Consider the following 24,340-nt stretch of genomic DNA (forward strand, 5'->3'; position numbering starts at 1 on the left):
AAGTTCAATATCTGTCGGGACTCTCTCTGTCTTAATTTCTTTTCCTGATCTCCACCTCTTGTTGGTGGGTATCATTTCAAGTGCGTAAAAACGCAAAGCTTTCCAATCCCGTCCATGGTTTGCTTCCATGTATTTCGCAACTGGGTTGCTTCTGTCCCAATTCACTGGCGGGTCTTGGTTTCAAAATTCCACCGACCTGATAATTCTCGCCTCGGTGCCTATCTAATCATAGAGTCCCACTCTGCAACTCTGGGCAATAGCTTGCTTTAATCTCTACAACAGCCCCCACAACGCTAAGGATGCCTGGCCTTCACCCTGGGGGTGCCCAGGAGTGGACGCCTCACAGGGAAAGCCAGGACGAGTTCCACAGCAGTATTCGTACAAGCGCCTTGAGACCCTTGCGGGTGAGTAGTGCGCTATACAAGTATCAATTTACTTTACAATTTACTTTACAGTTGGGCTCACATGTTCGAGTATTCTTTTTTCAACTCTCATTTCATGCTCCCAATGTATTTTAATGCACACCGGCATTCAATCACATAAACAACGAATTGACTCTTGCATTTAATTAACTCTTTGATTTGCCACATTTTGCTTTTCGGCAGAATCACTGTGGTTGTGTTTTTAGCAATTTGATAAACTTTACATGCCTGGCATTTTAAGAAGCCTTTTGTCTTTAACCCTTGTGTTCCTTTCTTTTTTCCTGGACCTTAATGATGGCTATGCACCAATTTATCTCTTAATTTTGTGCACAACGGAAGGTGACATTAGGATGTTTGCCCATTATTTTTCCTACCGTAAATGTAAATGTGTTGTATTTGTATAGCGCGAACAGTAACCCGTAAGCATCCCGGCGCTTGTACTCCTACCACAAGGGAACCCCTCCTGGCTTTTCCTTGTGAGGTGTCCACTCCTGGGCATCTCATGGTGAAACCAGGCATCCCTTGTGTATCGGGGGCCGTTGTGGAGACTAAGCAAGCTATTGCCCAGAGTTGCAGCGTGGGGCCCATGCTTAGATTCGGCACTGAGGCGAGAATATCCGGTCAGAGGAATTTAAGCCCGATCCCGCCGAGGAGGGAATCGAACCCTGGTCCCTGGCCAGCGCTCTGCATCCAGGTCTGCCGCTCTAACCATTGAGCCACACTTCTCCATGGGGTCCAGTTGTAATAACCTCCAGTTTTTCCTTAGAATTTTTACAATTTGTTTGGATTCTCTGGTTTAGTCCAAAATTAATCTCCCTGGATCCCCAGTTTTGTGTTCCACATTTGATGTCTGGCATTTCACTTTCAATGTCTCATCTTGTCTTTTGTCATTTGCTCGTTGCCATCCTCGTTTAATGATACAATCCTTGTATCCACGTTGTCTGAATCTTCCAACTGTTCTCTCTGGCTGTGTTCTTCCCATTCCTTTTCTTCTGAACAAATGCGGCACAGTCTTAAAAATTCCCTGTATGGAATGTTCTCTATCACCGATGTTTCATGGAAACTATCCGCGTGCTGAGTGGCATTAGTCGATGTCTTTTTTCTGTGTAGGGTGGTCTCTATTTTGTTATTAGCGATATAAATCAGTGTCCAGAAAGATCGCTGTGATGGAATATGTAAATTTTATATTAGCCTCTGTTGAATTTAGGATTTTGAAGTATTTCTCAAATTCCTTTTCTGTTCAATCCCACATAATTAAAAGATTATCAATATATCTTAACCACGTCATGAATTTGTTCACAAATTTGTCATTGTTTGGGTGCCATGCTATTTGTTGTTCCCACCACCCCACAGTGAGACACGTGGATCCTGGACTGAAAGTGAACCCCATTGCACATCCTTGTATCTGTTGGTAAATCTCTTCTCCAAAGTAAAACACATTCGGTGTAAGGCACATTTCTATCATGTCAATCAGCATTTGGTTATGTTATTTAAATTGTATATCTCGTTCTTTGAGAAAAAAGCCACATGCCAGTAATCCAATGTTGTCAATGTTTGTATAAAGAGATATTACATCCATTGTTATAAGTCGGTAGGAGGCTTGCCATGGTAGATCTTAGAGATGTCTTAAAAGGACAGTGGTATCTCTTAAATAAGAACTCAAGTTTACAACATAGGGCATTAAAAAGAAATCGATATAGTTTGCTACTGGCTCCAGTAATGAGCCCTTTGTGGAGACTATTGGCCGTCCTGGTGGTTTACATGGGTTCTTGTGTACTTTTGCCAAAAAATACACAGTCTCTGTTATTTGGTGGTATGTAGTCAGAAATGTTCTTTCATCGTCATCAATAAGATTCTGTGACTCCCACTGAGAGATCTTCCTGTCCAGTTTTTCTTTGTATATTTTTGATTCCTATCCAATTGTCGGTAATATTCCTTGTTCTTCAATTGTTGGTGGGCTTCTGAGTCATAATCTATGGTGTTTTGAATGACTGTTGCCACCCTTGTCTGCCATTTTGATTGTTTTTAGTTTATCCTCCATCAGATTTTTTAGGGCCCTTCTCTCTTCCTTTTTTGAGATTGTCCTTTTATTTATTTCCTTTTATTTTGTAAATATCTTGAGCTTCCTGGAAAAAGTCGATCTTATTGCCATGTGGTAATTGAGGACCTGGGAGTTGTTTTGGAGAATTAAAAGAATTGAGGATACGTTATCTCCTGTGAGTGCATTTTAATTTTTCTCATCACGAGGAAGTTATATATATATATATATATATGTCACCACTCTATAGATACAGTTAGGACTGCATTTCCATAGAAAATTGCTTTTTTGGTTTGGAAATAACTTTGGCACCGTTTGAAGAATCTCCACAAAACTTTCAAGAAATGGGCTCTTTTTTCCTCAAGTCCTTCCTGAAAAGTTTTGGAGTGATCCATCATATGGGACAGAGAAAAAGGGGCGGGTTCCAAAACGCAATTTCCCCCTGCAATTTCCATATGGATTTTTGCAAAGGCTGCAGCCAAAACTATTAAACGGAATTACACCACATTTGGCAGAAAGCTGATTTGGTGTAAATATGTTCAGTAGTTTTTGCAAAATTAAACTTCAAAAACGGTATCTATCTGGGAGCTTGGCTTCAGGGGACTCGTGAGACCGCAACGTCTACCAAAAAAATCACACCGTTCTGATTTGCCACAGGGGCCTTTTTTGTCCGTTGATCATCTTGCTCCTGCAGGAGTGAGGACTCCCAAGGGGCACACTGTGATTGGCTGGCGTTAAAATGAAAAGAAATGTAGAAGTTGCCATTTCAGGAAACAGCAACTTTGTTTAGGTAGGGGTACCTGGACCCCCTTGACCATGTGGGGGATCTGATTTTTCTGGGTTTCCGTTACCCAAGTGACATTATAGCTAATTGTAATAATAATTTCTGAATTGCATTAAACAAACTAAGAAATTCACTGAAAAAAGCAAAGACTAAAGGGACGTTACAGTTGGGTGCAAATGTCAGTTAAAATATACTATTTTAAAGGAATAAAAACACTGAAATCTACCAGTTATGTCTTTCAAATAACTTAGCTTGACTCCAAAATTCATTGTAACTCGTGCCCTCACCCTTCATCGGTAATTACCTCACATATTACATTACTCATGACCTGTTCTTTGATCCAATGATAACATCTGTACAACATATGAAATTAAATCATTGACAAACACTGTTCATGGCAAGGGAAAACGTTATATCCCGGCCTTGCTCCCAACCTCTTTATGGTGGTCAACCTCTCACTGAGGCTGGGGAGTTGGGTGTAGGGCTCCAATGCCTCTTTCATTACTTTCATTTAATTAATTAATTTTGCAGTGCCCCAGATCCGCAGGTCCCTTGCAATTCTGCAGGGAAGCAGCTGAGCACAGTGGTGAACCCGTGAAACTGCAAACTGCCCACCCCATCCACCCCCTCATTACCAAGGGAGTCTGGGTACCCCTACGATGCCCCTAGTATGTTTTTAAAAAAAAACATTTTGGGACAAAGTCCGTTGATGGTGGCTGCAACACTTTATTTAGGTTGCCGCAAGTTAGTGGGGTTCTGTGGTCAACCTTGTGGATCCATGACGGTTAGTCACAGTCAAACAATCACAGCACTGCAGGAGCTGTGCATCATCTGCGTTGTGATACATACGTAAATTTTGAGCCTTAGTTTCTCAGACACTATTGAACTGATTTAGACTAATTCTCAAACATTACACTTTTTTTTTTTTTTTTTTTTAATTTTTAAAACCTTTATTATAGTAAAGCACACAGCTATTCAGCCTAACATCCCGGAGGCAAGGCAGCATGGTGTCAGAAGAAGTAGTGTGCAAAGCGATTCATATCAGGACAATGCAGGTTGTTTTTTATTTTATATACAAATAAGAACTTAAACAGAGGCACCCTAGGGCGCAGAAGAAAGGCAATGGAGAAGGAGAAATGCCTATGAGTCAGTAGGAGGCGTCAGAGGTCAGGTAAGATTTAGAAAAGAACGTAAGTAGGATGTAGGAAGGGGGGGAGGAAGGAACAGGAGAATTACAACACGAGTAGCATAGCTGGTGTCATCGGTTATGGTGATTGGTGTTCGTCGCGGGGAATCGGCTCTGGTGGCAGGCACAAGTCACCTCTGTATGCATTCCATGCCCCCCACACCTTATTCCATGTCTGAGGCCGCCCCCTGGCAGTATACACAGTCTTCTCACGCAGCATACACCAATCCATGTTGGCCTTCCATTGTACCACCAGGGGGGCCGTGTTGGATCCCCATTTCTGCGCTATATCCCTCTTAGCGACCATGTTGCCCAATGTAGCCCAACGAGTCTGCGCCGTGTTGTAGTCATTCGGCTCCCAAACATTGAGGAGGCACCTACGCGCCTCTGCTGCCAACTCAACTCCAGTCACCTCCCTCATCACTCGATGTACTCTCTCCCAATAAGGGGCAATAACGGGGCACTCCCATATTATATGCATGAAAGTAGCAAGGGCTCCGCAGCCACGACGACAAAAGCCATCAGGCGAGAAGCCCATACGCACAAGCCGGGGACCGGTAACATACACCCGGTGGAGGATCTTAAACTGCACCAGCCGCAGACGCGAGGAAATGGCGACCTCCTTAGGGGAGGACACAGCACTCTGCCAGTCCTCGTCGTCCAGTTCCAGGCCATCGGCTACCCACTGTTCCCGCAAGCGCTGGAGGAGGTCGATTCTAACATTAATCAGCTTCTTGTAGGACAGAGAGATGGCGCTATCTGGCATATGCCCGTCCAGGACTCTGTCCTCCAAGGGGGAGCTTTCGGGGATGTCACCCTCCTCCGGTCCAGCGGTAGTTATCGCATGCTTGAGTTGGGCATAACGGAAAAACTCCGTTCCACCCAGTCGGTATTCCGCCTGTAGTTGCGGAAAAGTCTTGACTTCCCCCCCTGGCCAGCATGTCCTCCACTCTCGAAATACCTATGAGGTCCCATTTGTCGAAACCCTTGGTATGCCAGAGCTTGCCTAAGATATCAGAATCATATAGAGGGGTGAATTTCGTCAGTCTGCCCTGCCAGCCCTGTATCTTATTGATCGTTCGCCACGTGTGTACCGCCGCCTTGGTCGGGCCTGTGAGGTGCCGATCGAAGGATTTAGAATAGAGGGCGCGGTAGTAGTTGCCCCCTTGCAAGAGCCATCTATCCATAGCATAGCCCGGGCTGTCCACAGGACCGTAGAGGCCATGGTTAATAGCGGTAAGTTGAGAGGACCAGTAGTACCTCCGCACATCTGGTAGCGCAATGCCCCCATCATACCACGGCAACGTAAGCTTCTGGACAGCGACGCGGGGCCGACCATCCCAAAGCAGGGCGCGCTGCAGGCTCTCAACCTCCCTAAAATAACGAGCCGGGACAAGGTCCTGGGTGTTCTGCAAGGCATATAAGAACCTGGGCAGGGACATCATTTTAAATAGTGCCGCCCGGCCCAGGAGGGAGAGAGGGAGCCTGCGCCAACCCTCCACATCCCTCTGCAATCGTTGGAGCGGAGGGAGTAAGTTGTGGTCATACCTCGCCTTAGGATTATTCGATATATAGATCCCCAGGTACTTGAAGCCTTGCACGGCCAGTTGTATGTTGCAACCTCTGGGGAGGCGCGGCGTGTCACCCTTGAGGATGTAAAGGGAAGATTTGGCCGAATTAATAATTAGGACAGAATAGCGCCCAAACAACCGGAGCACGTCACACGCCACAATAAGCGACTTACAGGGGGAGGTGAGGTAAAGCAGGATGTCGTCCGCATACAGGGAGACCCTGTCCTCGAAGTCCGGGGACCAGGAGATCCCATGCAAGTCAGGGTGCGAGCGTAGCATGGCCGCGAGTGGCTCCAGGGCCAACGCAAACAGGAGTGGAGACAAGGGGCAACCCTGTCTGGTACCACGGTGGAGCGCAAAAGGAGCAGACATGCGGCCGTTAACAGTGACAGCGTCCAGAGGGCAAGCATAAAGAAGTCGCACCCAGCCCAGGAAGCCCGGTCCAAACCCAAGCTTTGTCAGTACCGCCCATAAGTAGCCCCACTCTAGGGAATCAAAGGCCATCGTGGCATCAAGGGAGGCAAGTACCGCCGGTTCCGTAAGGGCGTGAGCTCTGGCCATGACCCCATGCAGGCGTCTCAGGTTGAGGGCAGTGTTGCGGTGGGGAATAAAACCGGATTGGTCCGGGTGTACCAAGTCGCTGATAACCCCGACCAGCCGATTAGCCAGTAGTTTAGCCAGGATCTTGGGCTCCGCGTTAAGGAGGGAAATGGGGCGGTAGGATCTACAAACATCCCGCGGCTTGCCTTCCTTATGGATGACCACTATGGTGGCCAGCCGCTGGTCCAAGGGAAGGACACCCTCTTCACGAGCCCGGAGGAACATACCCCTCAAATAAGGAGAGATCACATCCGGCCGGATCTTGTACAACTCAACCGGTATGCCATTGGGGCCGGTAGCTTTACCTGCTCGCAGGGCGCGGATCGCCAAAGCAATCTCGTCCGCGGTGATATCCCGGTCCATATCGACTCTTTCCTCTTCCGAAAGACAAGGGAGGTCAATCGCCGAGAGGAACTCAGCTGAATCGGCCTCGGAACGATCCGAGCCGGCTGTATAAACACCCCGAAAATAGTCAGCAAAAGACTCGGCAATGGCACTCGGATCTGTAACCACCACTCCGTCCTCCCCCAGGAGTTCCGGGACCACTCGGCTTGCCATCTCCCGCCTGTCCAACCAGGCCAACAATTTACCGGCCTTATCACCGACATCATAAATGCGGCCCTGCTGCTCCTTGGCCAAAATCAGGGCAGCATTCGTAGCGAGATCATGATACTCCGACTGTTTCAGGGAGAGTTCGTGTAGGAGAGAAGGGTCAGGCTCAGGCCCCAAACGGGACTCGAGATCCAAGACTTCCTCTTCCACATGCAGAAGGTCGGCATCACGAGCTCGCTTAGCCTCTGCAATGAGAGCTAGAGCTTCACCCCGCAACACAGTCTTGAATGCCTCCCACAGGGTGACCGCAGAGCCAACGGAGCCCACATTTTCAGTGAAATATAGGTCGATGGCCTTAGCCAGGAGTGCTCGTGTTTTATGGTTGCGGAAATACCAAGGATTCACCGCTGCCGGACGGCTGGACAGGACGACACCAAAATCGAAGGAGACCCACAACGGCGAGTGATCAGAGACGCCCCTTGTCAGAAAACGGGCCTCGGAAACGGCAGGCGATTGCGCCGCCAGGGTGAGAACATAATCTATACGGGACAGGCTCCCATGGGCACCGGAAAGGAACGAAAACTGGCGGAGCGCAGGATGCAGTAGCCGCCAACAATCCACCAAACCCATAGTCAAGGAAGGTCGGCAGCCACATTTGGGAGCCCAGTAGGTCCCTCGGCGGCTGACGATCAAGGGTGCCAGAGCAGACTGAGTTGAAATCGCCCCCCAGGATCAATAGGCCCGAAGGCAGGGACAAGATGGCGCCACCAAGGTCCTGGAAGGTGCTAGATTGGAGGCCTGGGGGGAACATAAACCGAAAGCAGCGCTAAGGAACGCCCCTCCCATCTTCCCGCCACAGCTGCGTAGCGTCCTCTATCATCAAGCAGCGTGACGTCTATTTCGAGAGGAAGGGACGCACGCACAAGGATGCCCGCCCCCCGGGAACCCGAGGAGAACCCAGAGTGTGCAACCATTTTGTAACCCTTACGATTTAGGGCCCTACAGGAGTTTCCCACCAAGTGCGTTTCTTGCAAAGCACAACATCAGGCATGTGCCTCTTTATCAGTTGAATTACCACCCCTCTCTTAACTCGGTCACCTAGTCCATTGACATTCCAGCTAAGCACTTTCAATTTCCTACCCCCCATCATCCCACAACCCGCCCCACCCGACTACAACCAACTCAATTATCAATTGCACAATAAAAAACACAATCCATTGCCTCAAGAAAGAGATAGAGAAAGAACAAACAAACAATAAAACTTGCATAGTCGCACCCCCCACCCTGCACCCCTGCATATGACTAAAAAGCCCCCCCAACCAGCAGTGTGCCTGTCGCCCCATAACTACTCTACAAGAAGACACCCAGAGGAGTGAGGAATCTCCGCGAACACCCCCCGCCACCCTCCATGTACTGACAGGAAAGGTAATACGGCATTCAAACGCTACATTCGATAGTCAATTGAGGCAAATATAACAGACGAGGAATCACCCACTATAGAGCCAAGTCTCATAGGTCCGGGCCGCCAGCAGCGCCACCTTCATGGTCCTCCTGTGCGTCTCGGCGCGTCGATAAAGTGTCCAGCCAGTCACTTACATTCTCAGCAAAGTCAAAGAAAAGGGCACGACCCTCGTGCTCGATCCGGAGCTTGGCAGGGAACATCATGGAGTACTTTAACCCCAGGTCCCGCAGTCTTCGCTTCACCCCTGCGTAGCTCTGGCGTTGTCGCTGAACCGTCCTGGTGAAGTCCGGATAGAAATGGACATCGGCATTCTGGAATTTAAGCGGTCCATGTCGTCTGGAAGCCTGCAGGACAGCGTCTCTGTCACGGAAATTGAGCAGCCGGGCCACGATGGGTCTGGGTGCCACGCCCGACTTCGGCGGGCCACCCGGCACTCGGTGGGCTCGCTCCACCGAGAAAAAGTTGCTGAGGCCAGGCAGCGCCAGATGAGTCTTGATCAGATCTTCCACGAGGAGGTCCGTCGCCGCCTCCTCCGAACCCTCCGGTACACCGACAATGCGGACGTTCTGCCGCCTGGCACGGCTCTCAAAGTCATCCAGCCGCCTTGCGAATTGCTCCGCTGTTCTCTGCAGGTTCCGGACTTCAGTTTGTAAGTCCGAGACGTCTCCCGTCAGACTGGACGTCTTGATGTCCAAATTCTTGACTCGATCATTAGTTTTACCCAAGTCGGCTCTAATGAGAGTCAGATCGACGGCCATGCCATCCACCTTATGCGTAAGGACTTCATGCTGTTGCTGCATATCCGCCCGGAAACTTGTAATGGCCCCCATAATGTCACTCAAAGTGGGCTCAGAGCCGTCCGGCGAGCCCGAGTGCGGGATGTCCTTGGTAGAGGGCCCAGTAACAGGCGGCGTCTTTAGTTGGGTATAGCGCTCAATCCTGTTCTGTTGTTGCTGTGATTTGCCGCGGACGCCTCTGTTCGATGTCTTATCGGGGTCCCCCTTGCCCGCCATATTAGGTCCAAAGAACAAAGGGCTATGCCAGGCAAGTCCGAGCCCAGGGACCCGGAGATTCGTCCGGGACAGACTGTAGAATGCCGTTACAGGGTCGCTCCGCTGTCCAGTTCACCTCGCCGTTGGCGAAGGCAGGCGGGTACTCCGCAGTGCGTAGTGGCGAAGTCCGGAGATCAATGGCACTGCGCTGGCACGGAGTCCCACTCGACGTAGCTCAGCGTAGGAGACACCGATTCGAGATCTGAAAACGGTTCTCGCCTCAGTAGACCATCGGCAACAAGTATCCACCCACATGGATCAGGATTACGGGCAGGATGATTGCGGAGGATCGGAAGGTCCGCGGAACTCCGAGCTTACGCGGCCATCTTGGTTGCCCGCGAAGCTCCTCCCCAACATTACACTCTTTGAACCAAGATCTAGCTTTCCGACAAATTTGGTGTAATTCCTTTCAGCCGTTTTTGTACTATTGCTGTTCGATTTTCCTATAAAAAATTGCATGGTGAAAACATGTCCAACCCCTGCCTCCCCCTTCCCCCTTTTTACTTGTTCTCCTGCTTGATAGATCACCCAAGAAAGAAAGTACTCTGCAAAATTCTGTGCTTTGCATATTTAATCCTATCTAACCTATATCTAGTCTTTCCTTCAGCCATCAATCAAAGAAAATAAGTGGTAGGTTAAGGAGTTGGCCAGAACTCTCCTCATGCGATTTTACTCTTCTCATGCGATGTGAGAGACTGATAAAGTCTTACAAAATAAATTACATCTAGTTATTGCTGCTAATGAGAGTTGCACGCATCACAGCATCATGTTGTGCATGTTTGACACAATGCTGCTGATTGTTGGCAAATTTATTTATGTATATATTTTTTTACAACGAAGTGAAATATCAATCAACCAGGGATTTGTGAAGTGCGCTACTCACCCGTGAGGGTCTCAAGGCGCCTGGGGGATAGTGGGGACAGGAGTCTGGCAGCAACATCTTACCCGAACAGCCAGGTCTTGAGGCTCTTCCTGAAGGCATGTAGAGTGGGGGGACGTTTGTTGCTGAGCAGGATTTCGTTCCAGGTCTTTGCCACAATGTAGTAGTAGACTCTTCCACGCGTTCTGGTTCGCCGGATGCGGGGGTTTCAGCCAGGATGAGGTCGGCGGAGTGGATGCTACTCTTGGGTGCGTAGATGGAGACTCTTTCGTTAAGGTACTGGGGTCCGTGTTTTGGAGCGATTTGTAGGCATGAATGAGTAGCTTGAAGGTCACTCTCTGCATGACTGGTAGCCAGTGGAGGACTCGTAGGTGATGGTTTATGTTGTCTTGTCATGGGATGCAGAGGGCGAGTCTGGTGGCTGTGTTCTGGATGGTCTGAAGGTTTTGGAGCAGGGATTTATTGATTTTGGCGTATCTGTCATCTGTCTAATGTGGTTAGAATAATTACCGGACCCCATGTACAGAAACTGGTTGGACCTTTATACAGGAGGGCAAGTAAGGCAGTCTCTGCTTAAAGTACGCAGTTAAAGAGGTACCTCATCCTTTCAAGTTGAAGCAGTGGCCACCCCTGCTATGGCTTACAGTACACGTAAAGTGTTAATTTAGCAGCTGATATCTGGGTAAACAGTGTGCTCACAAAATGAGTAGTATTCTGGGCAAAAAATCTAAACCAGATCTATACAACAGGACGGGGATGTACAGCAGCACCAAGCCTAGCAGAGTACTCTGTATCCACAATTCACAGCAATATTCAAATATCCAAATTATCTGTTAATGCCTTGATTTTTTTGTATTAAAGAGTCAGGTTTTGTGTATGCTTTGTTGATATTTGTTATGTTTTAATCCATACAAACATTCGGAGGATGAATGTATCAAATTCTGTATTTTATAATTACAAATTGCATCCTGGGAGTCTGTTAAATAACTATTAGGTTGCTTGTTGAGGGGTGAAAGTTTTGTTTGGGTACTGTTTGCCTGAGGCTTGCAAATAAAACTCTTGAGCTAATTATGTCTTGTTTACCAACCTGTCTGATGGACAGTTCTGTTTCTATTACCTCACCTTTTACACTTTCAGTCTTCCTGGTGCATTGCTTTTGTGATTCTGTAATTTTTTTTTGTCCCTTGTTCTCTTTTCTCCCTTTCTCATATTCCCAATCTATCTCATTCTTTCTCTTTAGTTTATTCTGACTAAACCACGTAATCCTTTAATATTGCTTTGTTCCTTACAGTATGGATGATGCAGTGGCTGAAGTTGAACTTGTTGCTGAAGTACGGATAGACGACGTAGGACTTTGCTCTGCAACCCAGTCTGGGCTCTTCAGAAGTGATCAAAACTGGAGGCTTTGCAAATCTGGTATGGCGACTGAGAAAATGACTTGCCTTTCTCTGCGAATAGAAGCTTCCCCAAGCGAGAAACTTCTACAGAACCTATGTATAACTCATTTCTGCACTGGAGCTTCTCTTTCATACATGGTAACAGTCATCTTGAGTAGTGAACGTTTCCTGCCACCATAAACCAGCTGATTTTCTCTAGGTCTAAAACTTCAAACTGATACCGCAGTGAGAGGTGCCTGTCCAGAGCCCCCATTCTGCTCTTCTGTTACCATTTGCCATATTGTCACAACCCGTGATAATGATGCACTTTAAAATTTACCCTCACTTTAGAGAGCAAGTTCTTTTCGTTCAGGTGTCTTGTGACAGTTTGATTAAGAAGAATGTAAAGTACAAGTAGAAATTGTTAATCTCTTCTGACTCTTCTGTTATTCGTTTAGAAATCGATACACAACTAACTTAGGGGTCTATTTTGTAGAAATCCAGATAGTGATTCTATAATCTTGACACTTACGTTTACTGGTGCCTCACATTTTGGTGATTTGGTTTGTTAGTTTTATTTGGCTTGCTCTCATGTACATTGGACATGGTGTCAAGATTATAGAATCACTATCTGGATTTCTACAAAATAGACCCCTAAGTTAGTTGTGTATCGGTTTAGTTTCAGTGGGGGATAATACTTAGGCTTGGTCTCTAAACATCCCTCTAGCCCTGCAATAGTGTTTGTTTTTTCATTCGTTTAGAAATACCATGTCTTTATCTGATGTAACCTCTTCACCATTCTCTTTTCCACTCTTTACAGTGTGCCTGGGTCCCAGAGAGCTTCCCGCAAGAGGAGAATCTCCACTTTCATTTAGAGACACTTTCAGTAGCTTGTCACCACCAATGGGACTCAGAAGCAAGGAACCCACACCACGTATGCGTCATTCTCGCAGTCCAAAGACCTTGGGCAGGACTAGGAATACACCTGCCACCACTACTGCTCTTTCTGGAAATAAGAGCCTTCGGACTGTGGATGAAAAGTACATTTGCTGTCTTAGAGACTCTAGCAAAGCTCATTCGTTAGTGGTTCAATTGCCTGATATTGCGAGCCCTGTGTTGGATTTTAGTAGTGACTGCACTCCTCTGAGAGTACCACATGCTTTTGATTCCAACCAAACAAGTAGATTTGATGTTTCTAGGACTGGGGCGGCACAGAGTTCAGGTTTACATCCGTGCTGGGGTTATACATTGGGCAATGGCACTGGTGTGTCCAATGGTCAGCCAGGACCCTTCGCTGGAAGCAGCTGTTCCACCTCTTCCGGAAATCAGCATTCCCAACCCCCCACTAACTCGTTGGAGAAGGTAGAGTCCATTAGTTGTTCTTCATCATCTTCACCCTCTTCACAGCACCATTCTGATAGTGGTGGTGGTGATGGGTTTGGGATACAAGGCCACACACCGCAGAACCAAGAAATCTATGATCCCTTTCATCCTACCGATGAAGAGAACTTGAATGGTGACTTTTCTTATAGACCTTCTCCTGAACAGGAGTTGGAGGATGAGAAGTATGATCCTTTCGAACCAACGGGATCCAACGCCAGCTCTTCAGAGCGTAGCCCATCCCCTTACGAGGATGATGACGATATCCCTGATCCCGAGGACAGACTTTCTGAGGCACTGGCCAGCATCTATGAAGATGAGGATGACGATGATGATTTGGGCCCCATACACAAAACAAGGCCACCAGACACCCCAGCCATTACTTATGAAGATGACAGCAGTATTTTTGATCCGGAGGACAAAATATCTGGGGAACCAGTTAGCCCCTATGACGAAAACAGTGCACCTTATGATGAGAACAGCGTGCCATATGATGATGAGAGCGATGCCCATATTGATTATGAGAATGATTTGCAAATTGACGATGAAGACTGTGTTCCTGATGAGGACGATGGTGCCCCTATTGATGATGACTGTGTCCCTGTTGAGGATGAGGATTGTGTTCCTATTGACGAGGATTGTGTCCCTGTTGATGAGGATTGTGTTCCCACTGATGACGACTGTGTCCCTGTTGATGAGGATGTTCCCATTGATGATACGAAATATGACCTACTTAGAAATAAGAACAGTGTCACTGTTGAGAAGAACAGTGTTAATGTTCACAGTGTCCCCATTGACGAAAGCATCTCCATTGACAATGAAAAGGATGTCCCTGTTGAAGAGACTGATTCCCGTATTGTTGACGAAAGAGCGGGCCCTGCTGACAGCGAGACAAACAACCCCATTGCAGACAATGTCTCTGATGGTGATGTGAAAGATATTCCTCTTGATGAGCCAGGTGTCCCAGTTAACAATGAGACAAACATCCCCACTGATGCAGACATCCACATTGATAAGCCAGATATTCACATTGATAAGCCAAACACCCCCAGTGACAAAAAGAGTGAAGTTAGTGTTGAGGCTGAGATCCCTAAAGCAGGTGACATTGAGGCCAGTATGCCTGTTGATATTAAGCACAACATCCCTATTGAGGCTAAGAGCGAGATATCCAATGCTAAGCATGACATTCCCATTGACTGTGAGGACGAGGCCCCAGTTGATGAAGACGATGTCCCAACCCCTCTTGACGGTGAAGAACATGTCCCATCTGACAGTGAGAATGACCTTCTTGTTGACAGTGAGAATGATGCCCCTAACCCAGAGGATAAGATTTCCGAAGTCTTGGCTAGCATCTATGACGACAATAGCCTGAGTCAGGAATTTCCAGGTTCAGAGAAACCAAGGGAAGACTCCTGTGTGCAGGTGGAACAAACGGAAGTAGGTAAAGATGATGAAAATGCCTTGAATAAGGAAAGTACAGCTGGTGAAAAACCGATCAAAGACGAAAAACGATCTAAAGACCAAGTCTCTCCAAAGGTTATAGCAGACATTCATAGTCCAGTCTCTAGTGTGGATACTGAAAAACAAGATGTGTCGGAAGAGAAGCCAAAAAGTGAATCTGATAAAAAGACATCTAAAAGTCCCTCTAGTGCAGATTCATTGCTGAAGGAGGAACCAGTGTCTGATGAGTCTGAGGTGGCGCTGGAGCCCAGAAGGAGAGTGGTTACGGTGGATCTTACTAAAGACTACACCCGCAAAACTGAGTTCACATCTGAGGCAGATTCCAAATCAAAATTGGAAATCAAAGTCTCCTTAGAGTCGTTTGCGAAAAAAGATGTAAAATCGTACCTTCGTCTGGAGAAAATTGCTAAAAGAGGTGGAGAATCAAGGTCGCACCACAAGTCTAGGCGATCATCAGAAAGAAGGGATGAAAAGGATCGCCGCTATGATTCAGAGATTGAGGAAGGAGAGATTGTGCAGCAGGAGGAGGATCGGTTCAGTCCCATGCGATTGTTCCGTAACCGCAGTCGTGTCCTTGATCGGCCTACAAGGGTTGTAGAAGGTGATGATTTGATTTCACTTCATGCTGATTCAGATGAGGAAGGTGCTCTGCAGATAGACCTAAGAGAGAACCAAGGAGACAGCAGATGGAAAGGGTTAGACCTGAGACGGAAGATTACTAACCAACGTAGAGAGAGGTACCACAACAAATCTGCATCTCCTGGGGAGTCCAAAAGAAAGACCAAGTCACGCTCTAGCTCACGCAATAGGAAAAAAGCTAAAAGGGATCGCAAGAAGTCTAAAGAGCGCAAGAGGTCAAAAGATGCCCGATCAACAGCCACATCGTGGCCTACACCAAAAAAGTCCAAGGAGAAAGAACGCAAGCGTTCCCGTTCCAGATCCAGACACAAAACCATTCGTTCCAGATCGCGAGATCGCCGGCGATCCCGCTCATGGTCGCCTATCGTTAACACCAGTGTGCTGGGTTCCTCTTCGAGAGTATCTACAGAAAGAAGGAAGGGAAGAAGATCCAAGTCAAAGGAGAAAAAGCGTAGATGGTCAAGAACACCCAGTGCTGATCGGTCTAGGAAAGACAAACACAAGGAGAAGCACCGATCAGAAGGAAAAAAGAAGAAGAAACGTTCCCGTTCAAAGTCACGAGAGCGTGAGAAGAAGCCTGCACGACGGTCAAGCGAGAAGAGAGAGAAGGTGAAGGAGCGGGACAGGCATCCAATACAAATGTCTACTCCAGTCATCCCTCCGCTCCTCGAGCGCCGGAGGAGAGATAGTCGCACTGTGGTGCCACCGTCCATTCAGGACCTGAACGATGATGACCTTTTTACTATTAAGAGGACAATCACTGTCAATCCGCAGGAGAAACGTGATGATCGTGATGACATGCTAGGCACTCCAGAAATCTCTGCCAAAAGAGAAGTACTCTATGACTCAGAAGGTCTTAGCTTTGAGACGTGCTTTTCCGACAGGGAGCCATTGGACGATCGTGAGAACAAAAGTGTGCGAGTGTTTGAGAGGATACCCAGCAAGGCAGAGGGAAGTAGGAGGAATGCCTCTATGAACTATGAGAAGAGTCGCACTCAGGACGATGTAGATGATGGCGTACAGAAAACGGGGAAAGACCGTGAAAGAAAGAGGCCCTTCACGGATGACCGCTCAAGTCGGGAGAGGTATGGGAAGAAGTTTAAAGAGGACCTGTTGTCTGATGCAGAGTCTGTAAACTCTGAGAAGGACAAACTGCGTGTTGAGAAGGAGAAGGCTCCGAAAAAGGTGAAGGGGAGCCATAAGGATAGCAAGAGCAGCACCAGAAAGGTTAAGCTACAGTCTAAGGTGGCTGTGCTCATCAGGGAAGGGGTGAGCAGCACTACATCTGTAAAAGATGCTGGTTCCATTGGCATAAAGTTCAGCAGGGACCGGGAGAGTCGCTCACCCTTCATGAAATCAGAGGAGACTCTGCCTGACTTCTCCAGTGGCCGGCCAAGGTTGGATGAGGAGCCTCCTGCAGAACTGATTGTGGTAAGACCCAAAAAGGTGAAAGGACTGAAGGCCAAGACCGGCTTAAAAAAAAGCAGAGTTACAGATGACAGCACAACAACCCTGCCCACTGGCGAAAAAATCAAGACTGTGGCAGAGAAAAAGAAACGGAAGCTAAAGACCAAAACCTCTCTAAAGAAGTCCAAGGCAGACAGTTGCAGTGTTGAGGTCCCCAGCCCCATAGAGGTCAAGGAGGAAGAGCCTTCGTGGTCTGGCTCAGAAAAGTCTGAGTGCCAGCTGAAACCACCTAGTCCACCAAAGCCAGCACCAGAGCAGGATCTGACCCCTGATTCCCAGACTGTGGACAGCAGCTGCAAGACACCCGAAGTGTCTTATGTGCCAGAAGAGCCAGAACCAGTGGAGGTGGTGGAAGTGGAGGTGGACAGTGTGTCTGAGCCCAAGGAGGAGCCCCCACCAGTAGTTCGTCCTGCACCAACACCACAGATTCCGCTGAATCTACAGTCTGGCTTTGATTGCACCACCAGCGGTGTCCTTGCCTGTGAGTATTTGGTACCTGGGCACATGTGTGTTTTGATAGCATGGAATATCTTTAGAAGCATGTTTTGAATGAGTGACACCGAGCTATGAGGTGGGTTGTCCAAGTATTGCAGGATAATGTAGTAGTTATGTAGTACTAGAAGACTGATATTACAAGTCTGGCAGAGGGAGACTCTGGTCTCCATCACTTGGATGATTTTTCTCCCTAAATGATGTGGCGTGTATGTGTAATGCCTTCCTTGGGAATGTTTTGAGTCTTGTGTTGCATCTTCTGAACCTGATCTTTTCAATTGACTCCTTTTTTCCTGGACCGTGTTATTGTTATGTTTTGTTGTAACTCACCACTTAAAAAATCCTCTTTCCTTGTTTTATTTTTTTAAAGAAAAAGAGGAAATGAGTCCAGAAGTGACATATCACACCATATATTTATCCTCCCCTTGTAACCTATGCATTCCTTCTAGAGTACTCTTCACTATTGTGCATTTTACTCTCCCTGGAGCATGGTGGGTTGACCTTTTACCCACGTTGCACCCTCTTACTTGGCTACAATACAGTGCTAGTCCTGCAGACTTGTCCATTATGCATCATCCAACCTCTCCCCACCTCAATTGCTGTTGTACTGTTCTCTAGTGCTGGTAGCCTGCAACAGGCCAGATGCAAAGCATTTAGAATGGACTGTCGCCATTCTCTAACTGGCATGTACTAATCCGATGTTCTGTCTCTGATGTACTTCTTCCTTTACCTGGTACCCCCTATCTCCAAGTGTGATACTTTGGGCTGAAGTCAGCATCTGGGTTGCATTCTACTGAATGACAGCATGCCCTTTTGACAACCATCCGCCATGCGGATTTGCTTCCTCTGAAAGCACCTTTTGATGCCTACCACATGGTGAGAAGCCTGCAGTTGACTCTGCATACACCATATTGGGGTGTGAAGTTTATCTCTGTGCTATGAATATCAGCTTCTCAAGGTCTGTGCAAGGCTTTGCTTATGTTTGTCAGGTTTGCTGGTTGCTTTTACAAGGGTATGTTCGTGACAGTGCCTGGAGTCTTTTAGGGACTGTTTGAGGGCCAGCATGGGAACGTTAAGACGTCTTTGTCAGTGTCTGTTGAGAGGTATGAAAGAGTTGAGAAGCTCGTTTGTGCCAGGATCCCTGATAGCCCCAGGAGTGTCTTTCAGAGCACATGTAATGGTATGTGCATGCTCTTTCCATTTTTAGGATTGTATCTATTTTTATTTTTATTTAAAAAAAGGTACAAGTACAGTCGCAGATTTCCAATAACTGGCAGTGCACAATTGGGTGGGAGGTGAGGGGGAAACGGATGGGGAAACAAAATTATACATAAATAATTTACATTTAAACCAAGTAACCATTCTATGTTCTTATAATGATCCCTGTGTCCCTCCCTTCATGTATATTTCTTATGAGTTGGGCTCAGTATCTGCTGTAAGGTGGAGCACCCTCAAATATATCGGGCAGGTAAGCGCCTAAAGGTACTAGACACAAATTTCAGGCATGGTCCCCACATTGTTCCAAATTTGTGCAGTGTGTGGTTTACTACTTCAGTCAATTTCTCTATGGCTAACAAGTCCCAGAGCTTGTGTGTCCAGTCTGCAGGTGTGGATATGGTGTCCATGCCCCAACGCGACAGCAAAACCTGTTTAGCAGCACATAGTGGCGGTGTTCTGGCCCTCCGCCTAGCTGAATTTAGAGGGTATGTCTAAGCATTGGGTAACCCTTATAGAATATAGCTAGGTAAGCAGGGCAGCTCAGTGTTAAACATAGTGTCTATATTGGTGAGGACCTCTGATCAGTATCGGTGTAATTTGGGGCAGTGCCATAGCAATTGGGATAAAGTGCCCGAATGATTGCAGTGCCTCCAGCACTTATCATCACTTCCCTTCTTACACTTAACCAACTGGGAAGTGTAAGTGTGTGGTAGTGTGGGCGTGCAGTAAAGCTTATCCAGAGGATGTGTTAAGCATTTATTGTATTCACTCAATCAAGGACTAATTACAAACCTCCAGACACAGAATCCAGACCAACTAGGTAAGTATAAAAGAAGGTATACTTATATTTTATTTTAGAACCAAGCAGGACTTGGCACAGGGAAGCAAGATGTACTTTCAAATGCAAGACTGTTCAAGGAAATGCAGGTACAAACGTTACAGGTTTGTATATGCTGTGAAAACAGTTTAAAGTACACAGTAACTACTTTTGGGTTACTTTTCAGTTACTTTTGGATTACTTTAAGTACTGGGGGTGGTATGCCTATGTACCACACCTTAGGATCTCACAAGAGAAGTAAGACTTTATATACTTTGCAATTGAGTTCTCTTTTTCTCCATACAACAGCAGTTCAACACTTAGACATTTTTAGGCCCAAAGTCTCTAAACATGGGTTCTTATGGGAGAAATGTGTTTGCGGTTTCTCAGGTAAGTAAATGAGTTAAGAGTGGGAGTTTTGGGGGTGAGGACCAAGGTTCCCTAAGGTCCAGATGGGCACTCAAGTGGCGCCACCAGCTGCACTGCGACGGACCGGTGCAGAGTGCGGGGGTCTAACGTTAGCCAGTGGGGCTAAGGTGGCATTCGGTTAGGGACTGCTGATGAGCACGCTGCTTGGTTTTGGGAGTAAAGCTCCTGGAGGTTAAGGTCAGCAATGCAGGGGCAAGGGCCAACACAGGAGCTGCACTACCTGCGGCACTGGGGAGGCCGGGTGCAGGGTGCAAAAAGTACGTCGGGACCTTTGCATTTCAATGGAGACTTTAGGTTGTGCTAAATTGCTGTATGCTCCGGCAGAGGGACTTCTTGAAAGCAACCACCGGCTGGAGAGGTACGTTGGGATCTTGGGAGATGCCTGGACACTGTTGGTTTGGCCACCCAATGCTGTGGGGCGTTGGGTGCAGGGGTGTCTTCTGGCTTTGGGTGTTCTTACCAGTTCTATTCAGTCAAGTTGGCCCTTCAGGTTGAGGCTGCAGGCATCGTCTCGAAGCTTGAGGGAGGTCGGGGATCACCAGATTCCAGGTCAAGATCGCTGGGGAAACCTCCTTGTAGTGTTGGGCAACTTGAACTCTGGCAGTGCCAGTCTGGTGCTGAGTGGTGCAGAATCGAGGAGTCGCTGGAACCTGGAATTTGTGGGCGAGTCTTTGCTTGAGCAAATCCAGTGCTCACAGGAGACAGAATCTGTAAGATTGTTGCAGGGCAGGTCCGCAGGGCTCGGGGAGTTGCTGGCTGCTGTACGCACTGAGGTTCTTGCTGTAGGCAGGTCATAGACGGGCAAGGCCGGTAGGGCTGGGGCCAAAGCAGTTGGTGTCCTCCTTCTTCCTGGGTCAGCACAGCTCTACAGTCATTCTTTCTTCCTTGAATCTCAGGATGCAAGGTTCAGGGTTGCCCTTAATACCAGTTTTAGGGGCATTAAAAGGTATGCAAGTGGGGGCCAATGCGTCCCTTCCTTGAGGTGGGTACACCCCCTATTATACCACCTCCCATTGGGAGGGGGTGATGAGCCTCTCCCTAATTGGCTGAGTCCATCCACAAGATGGAGCGGACTGAGATGTGTGCTTCACATCCCCTCTCCCACCTGAGGGGTAGGGTTGGCAAAGGTGGGCACATCTCTCTTCCTTGCTTGGTTTCTCCACCGATTCTCCCGCCAAAGTGGGGTAACCGAACCAGTGGGAGCCAGTTGCTGGGGACAGGAAAAAGCAGGGCAGCTTCCATAGGTAGCAGGCCTTTGAAGCTTCCCCTTTCGTGGACCGAGCCCATCCTGGGGGATGAGGCATGACACCTCTGCCCAGGATGGGCTTCGTTTCTGGACCCAGAGTCTGGAGGCTCTCTACCCAGGGGTCCAGAAACCTGTGTGGTGGTAGCAAATGGCAGGCAGCCTTTCAGGAACCACACCAGGGCTGGTCGATTTTCAGGGGGCATCTCTAATATGTCCTCCAAGTGCATTTTACATTCATTTCAACACTGGTATTGGTGTGTATTTAATGTGCTGAGAAGGTTGCTACCAAACTTTTCAGGTTGTAGTAAAGCCATTATAGAACTGTGGAGTTCGTAAAGACTAACTCCTAGACCATATACTCTTTATGGCTTTTCTACACTTTCAATGTCTAGGAATGGGCTTAGCCACTTTAAGGGTACATGGCTCATGCCAATGTACCCCCACCTTAGGGCTAGTGCACCCTGCTAGAGGGGGGGACTTACCTAGGCCTCAGGCAGTGGGTTGCAGGCATGGCACATAGGGATTTGTGACATGTCGACCCTTAACTTTTCTCTGCACTAAAACACTTAGCCTGCAATGGCAGTGTGTGGGTGTAAGGTACAGGGCCTCTAATGGTTTTATAATAGGTGCTGCAGCCCATAGAGGCCTTCCTTGGTCACAGTACCCTTGGTACCCATGGTACCTTTTACAAGTGACTTACCTGTGGCCAGAGATGTGCCAATTGTGGGTACAAAGGTACAGGTTTGGGAAATAACAGAGGCCCTGGGAACATGATTGGCAGAGACCCAGTGCACATAAAGTGAGGTTGCATCAGATGTCAGGCAAAAAGTGTGGAGGAACCATTTCAAAAAGGGGCACTTTCCTATACAGAGGGATAATCTACTCTCAAGCCTGAGAAGCTGCTTTAACAGCAGAGCTGTACAGTCACTGCGGGGAAACCTCCACTGCGTGCACAGGTAGACTCTCGCATAGCTTTGCGGTTAAGGCGGCTTCTCAGCCTTGAACGGGGATTATACCTCCATCTTGAAACAACTGTGGAACCAAGAGTTTTGCAGCGTGAATCTTTCTGGATTCACTATGCTGTGCATTATTCTGCGGTCTGATGGTTGGGTTTGGAATCGTAGTCTTTTCTTTGATGTTTTTTTTCGTAGCCCAGGTGGGTGTCGACGTCCCACCTTTTGGTGTCCTTCCGGTGACGTCGGCATGCTTCCTGCAGAAGCGCCTACCCTTGGGCGCCATCTTCAGATTCTTTTTTCCGCCGTTGGGTCTGGATCGTTCCCGGGAGGGCTCCAGAGATTTGGAGAAAAGAGAAGACGAAAGCCAAGTTTTTGAGAAGAGAAGACGAGGTGAGACTACATCAGCGAAGGGGACGACGAAGAAAGAATATCTTCGAAGAACTTCGTCCAGAAGAGCATGCGCAATCAGCGGGCCCACTGAACGCAAGAGATGGACAACACACCATTCAAATTCTGCAAGAACTGCCACCACAAGTACGCGCAGAAAGACCAACATCCAGTCTGCAACCTCTGCCTGCCGGTCGACCACGAAAGCAGGGACTGCAACGCCTGCTCCGCCTTTACGCCGAAGACCCTTCGTGTGAGAGAGAGGCAAAGGAGAGCTAACTTTGCCATGCAAGGCAAGGGCCAGCCACCGTCCCTTCGAGACCTGGGACTCTCGACCGACGAGGAGGATTACGTCACCGAAGACGACGGCTACACGGTCGTAGAGACCGATAATACGAAGACTCCAGAAAAGGTAGGAGACTAGACGCCCGAAAGACTCTCTGCAGTTTGCCCAAGACTCTTGAAAAAAACGAGGGCAAGACCCCGACAGTGCCGACGCCGAAAACTCCGGCGTCCGCGGCAACACCCAGGGCCAGCGGTTCCTCACAGAAGGACTCCCAGGCGTCGATTAGCCAAGGTCGTCAAAAAGCGTCCACAAAAAGGACTGCTAGATGCCGAAGACCTCTTCGACGAAGGACGCAAGACCTGTCTCGGCGCCGAAACCAGTCTCGGCGCCGAAACCAGTCTCACAAGGCGGCCAAGATGGAAAGAAAGAAGAGAAGACTCGAGGCAGAAATGGAGAACATCTTGCAGCGAAAGAACTACTTCGACGAAAGGATTAAAGAGTATACAATTCCGTCTAAGCCAAAGCCACCGGTGGTCGAGTTCGTCGAGGAAGAAGATGAGTTCGAGGTCGAGGCACCGCCGGAAAGCCAGGAAAATCTGGAATATCGGGTAGATGACACTCCCTACTACGAGTAGGAGGAAGATGACGACCAGAGGACCTTCTAGGGCTCGACCTACTCTGACACACAGGACCAAGAGTGGCAGGACCTCGAAGCCGAGAGTCCAGAAGAGGGAGTGGTCACATATCCGGCGAGGCCGGCGCCGCCTGACGGCATTGGACTTCACAATGAAGTAATCAAGAACGCAGAATCAGCGTTTAGAGTAAAACTTGAAGAGGAACTTATTTACTTTTATGAAACTTGGTTAAACGTGAACAAATGCCCGTAGGCGTCTCGGCGCTGCAACATATGCATTAGATTCTCCACTGGGTATGTATGATAAAAGGAAAGAAAATTACTGGTTAAATAGCCAGGTTTTTACCTGTTTACGAAAAGACCAAAGAGTGGTGCAGGTTCGAATTGACTGAGGAACGGTATTCCACAGTTTTGGGGCGAGGCCAGGAACCGACGGTCTCCCCAGGAGACTGTCTTGGTACGGGGCACCACTAAGTCATTGAGAGTAGAGGATCTCAGTACCCTAGGGGGGCGGTAGAGGATCAATTGATCTTCGATCTTTGAGGAACAGCCTATAAATTAGGAGCCAGTACCTGACAATACTCGAAAGCATCAAAGGACAAGGCAGAGAGGCCTTCAAAGAACCTGCAACTTGTAAACCCGTCACACCCTGGACGGAGAAGAAGTAAAAGCACTCCCCCATGGACCCACCCCACATCCAGGGAACGGTTACTGCAGACTCCATCATTGCTGCAACTGCAAGGAAAAGGGCCAATGTCCCGACCACGTCAGGACCACCTCCAGACAGGGAGAGCAGAAGGCTGGACCTGACAGGGAGAAAGATCGAGAAGAATGCAGCAACGCACTGGCGCATGGCCAATTCAAACGCCCTGCTGAACAGGCACCAATACCAGATCATGGACGAACTGAGCCAGTTAATCAAACACCTCTCACAAGAATACCAGCAGAGAGCTACGCACCTGATAGAGGAGGGGAAGAACGTGGCAAATTCATGCCTAAAAACAG

General features: G+C 48.1%; 1 protein-coding gene across 2 annotated transcripts in view; it reads left to right on the top strand.

The window, feature by feature from the left end:
* Nucleotides 1-24,340, top strand: part of SCAF1 (SR-related CTD associated factor 1) — a 313,971-nt gene that overhangs the window by 183,410 nt on the left and 106,221 nt on the right. For both annotated transcript variants that reach the window (XM_086930129.1, XM_086930130.1), the window contains exons 6-7: nucleotides 11,839-11,963; nucleotides 12,744-17,351. In XM_086930129.1, the coding sequence (XP_086786255.1) occupies nucleotides 11,839-11,963; nucleotides 12,744-17,351 (4,733 nt within the window). The remainder of the gene's footprint in view (nucleotides 1-11,838; nucleotides 11,964-12,743; nucleotides 17,352-24,340) is intronic.

The sequence above is a fragment of the Lissotriton vulgaris genome, chromosome 7 (assembly GCF_964263255.1).
Source record: "Lissotriton vulgaris chromosome 7, aLisVul1.2, whole genome shotgun sequence".
Lineage (NCBI taxonomy): Eukaryota > Metazoa > Chordata > Amphibia > Caudata > Salamandridae > Lissotriton > Lissotriton vulgaris.